At 44.7% G+C, this 12,047-nt stretch overlaps 1 protein-coding gene across 1 annotated transcript; it reads left to right on the top strand.

Moving 5' to 3' along the window:
- Positions 1-5,617: 5,617 nt before the first annotated feature.
- Positions 5,618-10,032, top strand: LOC4340850 (protein HOMOLOG OF MAMMALIAN LYST-INTERACTING PROTEIN 5). The gene is made up of 7 exons (XM_015788868.3): positions 5,618-5,896; positions 6,031-6,131; positions 7,211-7,320; positions 7,416-7,491; positions 7,676-7,819; positions 8,696-8,767; positions 8,865-10,032. The coding sequence occupies exons 1-7, from the start codon at positions 5,803-5,805 to the stop codon at positions 9,732-9,734; spliced, it is 1,467 nt and encodes a 488-aa protein (XP_015644354.1). The 5' UTR covers positions 5,618-5,802; the 3' UTR covers positions 9,735-10,032.
- The last annotated feature ends 2,015 nt before the right edge of the window (positions 10,033-12,047 follow it).

Genomic DNA, 12,047 nt, shown 5'->3' on the forward strand with positions numbered 1-12,047 from the left:
ACCCACCGACATGTCACCGCGTCATCATGTGCCCATGATGCACACGTCACCATGTCGAGTGATTGTGACGAGACCCTTCGCATAACCCTCCCCTAACCATCCACACCACGCTAAGGTTTCACCCCCACCCCTCAAAAGGCAGTGGGCGGTCCCCTCTTGCGCCGCGGTGAATCCGGCAGCTGGACAACCGGACACCCCGGCCGACCCAACTCCATCACGCCCACCCTCGCCACCGGTGCCTAGGAAAGGGTCGAGCTATACTTCAGATCAAGCAGTTACCCACTCCCGCTTGTGGCAAGCGCTGTAAGTCTTCCAGGGTTTCCCGTGAACCGGTCCTTAATTGCCATGGGTGCGACTCACAAAACCATGCACCCACAGCCCACCATTCAGTCGCATGTTAGTTGGATAATTACGACCATAAAACATGGCCAGATGTCTCGAGCACGCGGCTCAACAAGATACTAGAATGTCTAATACTGCAATTATCCCATCGACTGAGCTAGTGGTAATTAAGCATGGCTAAGCATATAGTTCTAGCTAGGTCACATAAGTAACACAAGCTAGTCGATTTATCACCCAAGGTTGACAAAGGACAGATATCAAGTAAACATGGCACAAGCGAGCAGATAGGTAATACCCGGATCCCATGTAATTAGCAAAACATGCATATTTATTTGTAAACGGTAAAACATTTATAAATTGGGATCAACATGCTCAAGGGGAATGTGTGACTTGCCTTGCTTCTTCACTTTACTTTGATCTTCCGAACTCTTTTCCTCGCGACCGCGGACTTCCGAAACGACGGAAACTACACGCTGGCACGCAAAACGAGGAAAAACTCTAATAAAAACCAAGAAAACAGTACATAAAAACTAAACAAACATGTAGAGCTCAATTTTAGATGAATTTTGCAAGTTGAATGGCTCAATTCGGAGTTCGAATGAATTAGGTATGAATTTTAGAAGTTTTGAGCCATTTAAATGGATTTCTATAATTATTATCGAATTATTGCGCAATTATTAATTATTTTCTCAAAGGAAAAGCTTAAGCGCTGACGTCATCAAAGAGGCCGGCGCCGACAGGCGGGCCCCACACGTCAGCGGGTCAAGGGTATCGGTCCACCGTGGACCGGGACCACGGGGTGGTCCACCGCCGGTCCACGGGAACCGACGGCCCAGATCAGCCCGAGCTGATCGGGCGGCCACGAGGCAGGGCGCCCAGAGCACGGGCACGGCATGAAACCGGCTCGGCCGAGCCAAGGCGCGGCGGCGGCATGCGGCCACCGGCGGCAGCAGCCGGCGATGCGGAGCGGCGGCGGGCGGTCGGCGAAGAGGAAAAGGAGGAGGGAGACGGCTCACCGAGAGGCGCGGCGACGGAGAGACGACCATGGGGAGGCGGCCGGCGGCGGAAAGGATGGCGGCGTATGGTGGAGGTGGCTCGGGATGCACGGTGGAAGGGTGGTTGCGGTGGTGGAATGGGGAAACGGAGCGGAGGCCGGGGTAGATCTTGGCACGGCGTTGCCGACGGCGCAAGCGGCGAGGTGCGGCGACGACTAACGCGGCGGCAGCGGCCGGCTGAAGGCGGTGTGTGGCGGTAGTGGCTCGGCCTCGCGATGGGAAGGTGGTTCCGGCGGTGGAGGAGGGAGATGGAGTGGATGCCGGGGTGCGGCGAGGAACGGCGATGCCGATGGCGGTGGTAGCGCAGCGCGGCAGCGACGGGAGCGGTGGTGGCGCGCGACTGGAGGTGACGAGAGGCAGCTGTGGCTCGGGTGCACGGTGGATGTGGTGTTTCGGCGGAGTTTTGTGGAAACGGAGCGGTGGCCGGTGTGCGGCAAAGAGCGGCGGAGCCGACGGTGCAAGCGGCGCGGCGCGGCGGCGGCTACAGCGACGGCGGCGTGCAGCCGGAGCTCGCCGGAAAGCGGCAGAGCGCGGGAGCAACGAGGGGAGAGCGGTTGGGAGTGCAGCGGGTTCGGGAAAATTGGGGAAAAGGGGGAGGATGGCACGGGGATCATTTTTATAGGCTCGGGGAGGAGAAATCGTGGCCGGACGTGGCGGATTTGAAGCGGCAACGGCCGGCGACGTGGGTGACATCGTGGGCGAAGTGGGGCTCGATTCGGCGCCGGTTTTGGAGGGGGAAAGTGGGGGAGGAGAGTGGAGGAGGTGGGGCGACGCGGTCCCGCGGTCAGGGCGAGCGCGCGGGTGGAGGAGGAGGCGGAATCGGCGGCGACGTGGGGAGAGCGTGGCGGCGGTTTCGGCTGAGGGAGCCGGAGGTTGGGGATGACAGGTGGGGTCCACGGGTCCCACCTGTCGGAGAGAGAGGGAGGGAGAGGCCGGCTGGGGAGGCAAAACAGACTTGAGGGAGAGAGAGAGCCGAGCGGGCCGAGGGAGGAGGCCGGCCCGAGAGGGAGAGAAAGGAGGGGTTGGGCCGAAAGGGGCCCAAAGAGAGGAAAGAGGATTTTAATTGTTTTCTTTTTATTTTAATTGATTCGATGAACTTTGTGCCATTAAAATTACTTCTTGAGCTCCGAAAATTCACGGAAAATTCCGGAGAGTACATTAGGGCACAAAGAATATTACAAAATATTCCCGGCCATTGATTTTTAAGGGAAAATTTCAAATTCTCCCATTATTTTACTTGATTAAATTGATTTAACTTTTATTTAATTTCTAGAAAATGCATTTATTTAATGATTTTTAATCCCGAACGAAAATCGGGGCGTTACAGATGGCCAGATCCGGCGAAGGCGACGCCGGATCCGCTGTCTCCTCGTCGGGATGGGCCACCGCCACCGTTCGCCGCCTCTCCTGCGCTGAGAGGGGTCGCCGCCATGGAGGGGGCCCCGCCGCCGCCATCATGGCTCACTCGCCGGCTTTCCAGCGGTGAGCTCCGGCGGTGGTGAGGTGGGGGAGGGGAGAGAGGGAATGTGGCGGCGCTGCTAGGGTTTCGTCTCCCGTCTCGCCAGCGTGTGGGCGACACGGGGGTGGGTGGGTCAACGATGAAATCTTGTACTTTCTAACATGATAGATCTTTCATTCTTATTGGATACTCTTATGTGTTCCACATGCATGAGGGTACTGCACAAATACAGGGTCGTGGTCCTCTTATTGTTGCTCACAAGGCACAGACAATGGAGGGAAAGAATGGATGGCGAGCAAAAATAGGAAACATGTCCAAATATTAGTAGGTTGTCATTGAAAAAAATTAGTTATTATAATAGTTTTATTTTGTCCAAATTAAATGGATTTATAGGATGCAAATATTAGAATTAAATGGGCTAGGCCCAATTAAATCCTAGTAATTCCATGGACTCGTAATTAATGTTAATAGATTAATGTCATCTTGAAAATAAACGAGAAGAGACCGTAACTTAAATAGATCGCTAATTGAGAACACCTGTTGAGTGGTTGAGGTGGTGCTGGGATTGCCACATGCACGCGCGCCAAGCCACTCAGACGGGCCGTGGTGAGGCAGATGGGCGTGCGACAGAGACGAAGACGGTGGTCAAGTGCGATTAAGTCAGAAACGCTCATCTCTCTCCCTCAACGTTATCTCTTACTCTCTCCCTCAACGTTATCTCTTACCTCCAACCAAGTGCGGTTAAGTTAGAAACACTCCTCTCTCTCCCTCAACATTGTCTCTCACGTCCAGCCCCCTCAACATTATCTCTCACGTTCAGCCGAGGCAGAGGATTACTGCATCTCTTTGATTCCATCTTTGAATGGACAATGCCATGAAGTGCCATCAAGTGCGGTTAGGTTAAGTCACGTCTAGCTGAGGTGGAGGATTACTGCTTCTCTTTGGTTCCATCTCTGGATGGACGAGACCATGAAGTGCCATCAAATGTGGTTAAGTCAGAAGTGCTCCTCTCTCTCTCTCTCGACATTATCTCTCACCTTCAGCCCTTTCTCTCCCTCAACAGTATCTCTCACCTCTAGCCGAGCAGATTGGTTGTTCTGTTCTAAATGGACGAGACTATAAAGTGCCATCAAGTGCGGTTAAGTCATAAGCACTTCTCTCTCTCCCAACGTTATCTCTCACCTCCAGCCGAGGCAGAGGATTGCTGATTCTTTTCGGTTCCATATCTGGTTCTCCTTCGAAGGAACTCGGTTTTTTTGTTTTTGTGCAGCTCTGGCTTTCCTTGGTTATGGGTACTTGCGCGCACGGGTACTCAAGAGAAGCAGGCCTTTAGAACTCCGTCAGCTTAAGTACCTGCACGGTAGGCGTGCGATCAAGTCGCGCTTCTTCAGCACGACTACTCTGCTACGTCTCCACTGCTTCCTCCGCGTCAATTTTTTTTTGCATCACCATGTTTAGGGAGAATGGCAGGAATGGTGACACCAACATCAACCCCAACACCAATACCGCCTCTAGATCTGAAGCGTTCTCCGAGTATGTTATTTTAATATTTTTAGTGTTAAATATGTTACTAGATGATGCTATTACTGTTGTTAGCATTTTCATGTTTAGCACTATCACTAGATCATATTTTTATTCACATGTCATATTTAGTATATTGTATTTTATTAAAATATACCGAATTATGATTATATTTCCAACCGTATATCGAGAATGCACAATCTTTTATTTTTTTTATTATATGGAAGATGCACATGCACTGTTGTCACTATGCACACGTTGCACTACACCACCACCTTCATGAGTGCACCTTCAAGAGATAGAGTTCTCATGATTAATCTATGAATAGTATTACATTTTTGTTGAAAACACATTCGAACATGTATAATAAGCTATATTAAGATTTGAATTCTCATGGTTGGAACACTGTATTTTTTTATTTGTATTAAATAAGTTATATATTTCTCATATAAACTTACACAGAGTGATATCGATATATTTCAAAATGAAAGGAGTGCTTTGGTGAAATGGACTAGGGGAAATTTTTATCATATTTAATTTGCTAAGGTTCTATGTGACTAATTGGTATTTTTATCTCTACATATCCATGGATCTGGATTTGCAATTACGTTGATAATATTTAGATAAAATATTTTAGATGTATACAAACTTTAAATTTACTGTAGATCTGAGGTATGAAGTCATGAGGATTACTTGTGACTTTTTGCACAGTACTCTCTCCGTGTCATTTTGATTTTTATCTAGTCAAACCTTTTTAAGTTTAACTATATTTTTTTATAATATGTTTATGTTTATTTTGAGTTGGAAATGCTACTATATTTTTTTATAAATTTGAAAAAAATTAAAATAGTTTGAATATGAAAAATATCAAAATGACAGAGTGAGTAGGATAGATGGTACATGAAACAAGTTTGATTATAAAAAAAAAAATCAAAACTGATTATAGTATGAAACGAAGGGAGTAGGATAAGATGATTTGAGGTTTGAACCTTTGAGGTTGATGTTGACTCAGGTTAGAGTTTAGGGGCCAAATAGAGTAATTTTAAAAATAGAACAAATGAGAGGGGGGCGGTTCCATTACGCCCGCGGTGGCCTTGAACCGTCCATAGCGCGATCTGCGGTCCAGGATCATATCGCGCGTGCGTGACCGCGTGAATGAAAATGCGTAATATACCGTTTATGTAGGTACCTATTTGCAAAAAGAAAAATAAAATCACCCCACGATCCGAAGCTTCCCCCTGTTCCCTCTCCCTCCTCCGTTTCCTTCCCCTCGAAGCAGCGAGCAGCGAGCAGCAGCAAAGCCGCGGCATCGGCGGCGATCCCCCAACCGAATCACCCCCACCTCCGGCGATCGCCGGCCTCCGCCGCAGGCATCCATCCATCCATCCATCTCCGCGTCCGGTCCACCCAGCCCCCCCCTGGCCGATGGGGAGCGACGCGGAGCCGGCCAAGGGGCTGCTGCCCTACCTGCAGCGCGCCGACGAGCTGCAGAAGCACGAGCCGCTCGTCGCCTACTACTGTGAGGACACGCCCCTTCCCTTCCCTTTCCCCCCCACCACTTAGCTTCGTTGATTCAGTGGAATTCCCCCCACTCGATCTCGGCTGATTGCTAGGGTTTGGTCTGGATTTGTTTTTTTTGGATGGGTTGAGCAGGTCGGCTCTACGCGATGGAGAAGGGGATGAGAATTCCGCAGAAGGAGCGCACCAAGACCACAAACTCCCTCCTCATCTCTCTCATGAACCAGCTGGAGAAGGTATAATATATGCTTCTCTGCCACTACTACTGCGAGGAAAATCAAGCAATTGCTCTTGTTCAATTTAGTTTAGATCTATTCACTTTGTGGAAATTAGGGTTTGGAGATGACAAAAATGATGCTCCTTATATATTTTTTTTTGTTGGGCTTGCTGCATCTTAGAAGACTAGGATTATAACCCAACTGGGCTATCTCTTGATAGGAGTAATTGTGCCCATTGTTAGCATATGCGCGTGAGTGCAAAGGAAGAGTGAATGAAAAATTGAAATCCAATGTTCACATCTGAATCCCAGCAGTCCTCAAGGTGATGGCTGGGGATTGCACAGATGATCTTATCTGTGAGTTGTGTTCAGACTGCTGTTAGAAGCTCGGGAAAGCAGTGATTTTGATTGGCAGAAGAAACATGGCTTTTTTGTGCTGACCTTGAGGTGGCATCAAACTGTATTGAACCAACGTTAGCTTAACTGTTGATAACTGTGTGATAGTTTGTGCCTTTTTCCCACCTCAGTGCTTAGATTCTTTTGGGCGCATTCCAAACACTTCCATAATCATGACAGAGGGATTTATACTCCTGTGACACTGATCAGTGTTCTGTAATAGTTTAACAGTAATTGGCAAGCAAGTTGAAGGCTATAGCCTTGAACATGATTGAACTATACAGTAAAATAACATGTGTACACATGGTATGGTGCGCAATTAATGTTATGTATGTGACACTAAAATGTGCATTAAAATAACAGAAATGAAATTTAAATACCAAAATGTCTTAACATGTGCTAAACAGAACAAGCTGTATTGCACATTATATCGTTATACGACTTGAGATGCTTTGCTTATATTTTCCAATAGTGTTGCATATTGCATGTTTGTCATTTGATTACTTAGTTGTGTGCAGGATGCCATTGTTTATACGTTTGTTAAAATGAACTTAATCACCTATCTTTAATATATTAATTGCCTTATCTTTATCCTCTGAATGGCATGCATCTTTTTGGCTGTTACATCTGTTGCTTTATGCAATGTGGGAACAAAATATTTCTTCAGATTTTTAGTCCTGATTAAGTTTTCACATCCTCCAGGATAAGAAGTCATTGACTTTGGGGTCTGATGACCATCTTCATGTAGAGGGGTTTGCATTGAATGTCTTTGCTAAAGCAGACAAACAGGATCGTGCTGGACGAGCGGACATGTACTATACTCTAAAAAATTCTCACTCTTCAACCATGCTGGCATAATCTATTAATGTAGTCTCACTAATGCATATTAAAACTGCTCATTTTGCAGAAACACTGCAAAAACCTTCTATGCTGCCAGCATCTTCTTTGAGATCCTCAACCAATTTGGTGAGCTTCAGACTGATGTAAGTCTACTAAGTTATTGTTCGCATTTGTTATAACATGATTGATTTTAACTCTTGGCTATATGCTAGTGTTTATACTTATTATCTATTACTATATAATCTTTTCCTTTTGACCTATGCTCAAATATACGGCAGCAATTGTGTATCCATATTTTACCTTCCTTATTCCTGTGGTCTTTAACAGGTTGAGCAGAAACAGAAATATGCCATCTGGAAGGCTGCTGAAATAAGAAAAGCTCTCAAAGAAGGACGGAGGCCTGAAGCTGGTCCTCCTGGTGGGGACAAAGATGAAGCACCTGACAGCACCACCACAAATTCCCATCTAACGGTCTGATTCCTTAGCAATAATTTCATGTTACATATTGCACACAATATTTATTTAGGCAATGTAAATATTATCAAATTTCTATCATACAAGCCATGTTTGCTTCTGTTCTACTCTCTGTGTTACCTGCACCATTTTTCATGTTTGAAAACAGGTAAAAACATATAATAAAAACCCTTTTAATAACTCTCTTAAGTCATTAACAATAACTCCATTTTATGACACATCGTACAATTCTCATCATGTTTCTATCATACAAGACCAGTTTGCTTCCATTCTACTTTCCATGGTACCAGTCTCATTTTTTCTTTTTGAAAGCAGGCAGAGGAAAAAAAGTCTAAAAGATGAACTATGATTTGTATTATTGTATATTTTAATAGTTAATTAGTTTGATTGGTATCCCAATTTATTTATTTACTTCAGTGCAGTTTCTCCCATGAAATAGTTTCAATAGGAATCTTACTAAATAGTAAAAGCTATTAAGCCTTCTTTCCGTTAAATGTTAATTATCCATCCAAATACATGCTGGTACGAGTGTCTTAACACAACACAGGGTTTGGGATGCATGCTAATTAGCTAAGGGCTAAGGCTTGTTATTTTCTACTTTACTTTCTGAAATCTATATTGCCATCCTCCTGAATGTCTGAACCTTACCGCAATCCTGGATTGTTCCAGTTCCAAAGTTACTGCATAATTACATGGAACTTACAATTTTAATTACATGCGATGAGGATTCCTTTGGACCTTTTTCTAGTGCTTCAGTTTTCCTGAATTAAGTCACATGTTTAGAAGTTAGGAAAAAAATGTCTTTTTTGATCGACAGACTACAGATTTGGTACATTCCTGTTCTCAATCAATATTGTTTGGTCTATTTATCAGGATATGGGGCGCAGCCAATCCTTTGGCAGTGGGCAGCATGGGAACGAAGCATCATCTCAGCATGTAGATCAGGTTATTTTGCTTTTGTAGATTACTGCATTTAATTTTTATGCTTGGATAGTTTTTTAGCAAGTGGCTTTATTTCTCTTGGTTATATGTATTTACGCAGGATTTTAGCAGGAGGGATAGCTTCTCTGCGGTCCAACCAGGAAATAATGCACTCCGGCACAGTACAGAGAAGTTCAATGACCATGTCTCTGCCCAGTCACCTTATTCACCACCACCCCCACAATCCCAGACGCCCCCACAATCCCAGTTTTCATCTCCTGCACAGTCATCTTATTCCTCTCCGTCATATCAAGGAACAGATTACCCTTCTTCTGATGTTCACAAACCACCCCACGGTTATTCATCCGCCCCATATACAAGCACAGACTACCCTACCAATGAGGTCCACAAACCACCATCCAATTATTCCTCACCACCGTACACAAGAACAGACTACCCTTCCAGTGATAGCTACAATCCCCAGAGCAATGATAAACCAGATATCCCTACTTATCCTCACACATACCACCAGCCACCCTACACAATTGAACCGCAGCACACATCTCAAAACTACTACTCTACAGAAACCCCAGCTGCTCCGTATAACTACTCTAATTTTCAGTCCTATCCAAGCTTTCAGGACAGCTCGGTACCTTCTGTCCCAACTCATCAGTCTTCGTTCTATCCTGCTAGTGATGGTACAAGCGCTGTATCATACTCTCCTTCTGGATCGAACCATCCTGCACCAACACAATACCACCCGAGTGCTGATACTACTACGCATCAAGTTACTCCCCCTGCTATCGCACCACCGGCTAGCCAATACAAGTATGATAGCAGTTACCAGCCAGAAGTTGAAAAGATTGCCGAGGCTCACAAGGCAGCAAGATTTGCAGTTGGTGCCCTCGCATTTGACGACGTGTCGGTCGCTGTTGATCACCTGAAGCGCGCGCTGGATCTTCTGACGAACCCTTCCGCCGAAACTCATTAGTTCTCTCAGGCTTTCTTATGGTCTTCGCAGAAAACATCTTCTGTACATATGCTACACTGGTAATTACTACGACATGGAGATGTTGCCTGGTTGCATACAAACAAAGATAGCAAAGATACTGGGTTGGCTACACAAATCTAGGAGATCTCGAGGGGCACCTTTTCTCCTGTACCTACAACCATTGAACGGCTTCTTGTGTGAAGTTGAATTATTTGTCACAGAGTTTTGCAAGAAAAGGATATACTGTACATTACATTTGTTTGAATAAATCTTGAGAGGTGATCTGGTACTTCTTGTATATTGACTGCTTTGGTTTAAGGTCTCATTTGTTATTATTGCTACTTTGCTTAAATGCTTTGGTTCATTGCACATCAAGGTGATCTCCGGTATAATGTCAATAGTGTATTATGCGATTGTAGATGCCAGCAATACCATGATGGCAGCGGTGAGCCAGCAAGGCCATGTGCTGCTTGCTCTGCCAGGGTCAGCGCTACCAGGTACCAACAGTAGCACACAGTCGGGCTCAAAAGCAACAAGTGGTCACTGGTCACACATCCAAGCTACTCCATCCGTTTTCAAAAAAAATTCATCCGTTTTTTTTAAAAAAATCAATCCTACTGCTCCCTCCGTCCTATAATACAAGGGATTTTGAGTTTTTACTTGTACTGTTTGACCACACGTCTTATTCAAAAAATCTGTGCAAATATAAAAAACGAAAAGTTGTGCTTAAAATACTTTGGATAATAAAGTAAATCACAAAATAATAATAATAATTCTAAATTTTTTTGAATAAAACGAGTGGTTAAATAATACGAGTAAAAACTCAAAATCACTTATATTATGGGACGGAGGGAACGGAGGGAGTAGTTATGAACTTGACATGTTCCAAGGTCGGTTGCCAGCTTCTGACATGCTACCTTTTTGCGCGTGGGAAAGTTCCGAACACATTTTGGTTTTTCTTAGGACCTGTTTAGCTCGTGAAAAGGAAAATTTTTGGTGTCACGTCGGACGTTTGATCTCATGTCAGAAGGGGTTTTCGGACACGAATGAAAAAACCAATTTCATAACTCGCCTGGAAACCGCGAGACGAATCTTCTGAGCCTAATTAATCCGTCATTAGCACATGTGGGTTACTGTAGCACTTGTGGCTAATCATGGACTAATTAGACTCAAAAGATTCGTCTCGCAATTTCCCCCTAACTGTGCAATTAGTTTTTTTTAATTTATCTATATTTAATACTCCATACATGTGTTCAAAAATTCGATGTGATGTTTTTAGAAACTAAACAGGGCCTAAAAGGGAAACAGAAATAGGAAACTCCTTTGGACGAAAAATGCTTTGAAGAAACTACTGAGGCCAAAAGCTTGGGTGCCCATGCTCCAAAGCATGGCCTGCGTGCTGGCTCTCCTTTTCCTCTGGGGTAGTAGTGATAGTCTGATGATAGCATGTTGCAAGTAAAGAACAATGCTCTTTAAATGATTTTTTTCCTTAAATGTTTATCCGATATACAATCTGATTACATCATCATCGTATTCGTTATAATAAAATCTTTACAATGAGATCTAAAATAACTAATATTTTGATAACAATGTTTTCCAACCTGAACTATACAATAGAAATTATGAACTATAAAACCCACTATCTCTAGATTCTCACGAAGTACCAAGGTTAACAAAACCGTGCGGTTATCATGTGCGGTATCCTTTTCAATTTTTAAAACCACAATATATCTCATGGTAACCCATAACCGCACGATTTTTGTGGTAATCGTGCGGTTACTGCACTAACCGCTAAACCATATGGTGACGGTAAACAAGGCGGTTTGGTAAACCTTGCCAGGTGCTTCTCATAAACTGTAAACAAGGCCATAGGCTTATTCGTAGAATCTATAGCCTGTGCGGGTTAAAGAGCAGTGGTGGAAAATTTCCTTTACATCGGCCGGCTGTCTTGGCCGGCCCAGCGAAAAAAAAAAGGTAATACTGAAGCTTGTCCTTCTAATCAGACAAGGAAAAAAAAGTTCTTACTCCAAGGCAATCTTGCATACTCCAAATTCCTTCCCCCACAAAGAAAAAGAGAAGAGAAAGAAAGGCTCAGAACTGTCGAAGCTGAAACTGAAGACAAGTTTACCCAGCTAGCCTCCATTCGAAGGCAGACAACGCAATCATCAGTATATAGTAGTATTAATATAATGTACTGTTGCTATGAAATGATGAAATCAATGCAGCTTGGTTAGTTGCATGTATGGCCAGGCAGAGTAACCATTTGCATATATGGTCAGACGAACCATTCAACAAACTGACGCAGGCAGCTCC

The sequence above is a fragment of the Oryza sativa genome, chromosome 6 (assembly GCF_034140825.1).
Source record: "Oryza sativa Japonica Group chromosome 6, ASM3414082v1".
Taxonomy (NCBI): domain Eukaryota; kingdom Viridiplantae; phylum Streptophyta; class Magnoliopsida; order Poales; family Poaceae; genus Oryza; species Oryza sativa.

Bases quoted from the DNA above. Each gene is read 5' to 3' on its own strand.
- LOC4340850 (XM_015788868.3), top strand. From the start codon at position 5,803: ATGGGGAGCGACGCGGAGCCGGCCAAGGGGCTGCTGCCCTACCTGCAG. The intron at 5,897-6,030 runs GTGAGGACACGC...TGGGTTGAGCAG, and splicing joins GCCGCTCGTCGCCTACTACT to GTCGGCTCTACGCGATGGAG. The intron at 7,321-7,415 runs GTACTATACTCT...CTCATTTTGCAG, and splicing joins CGTGCTGGACGAGCGGACAT to AAACACTGCAAAAACCTTCT.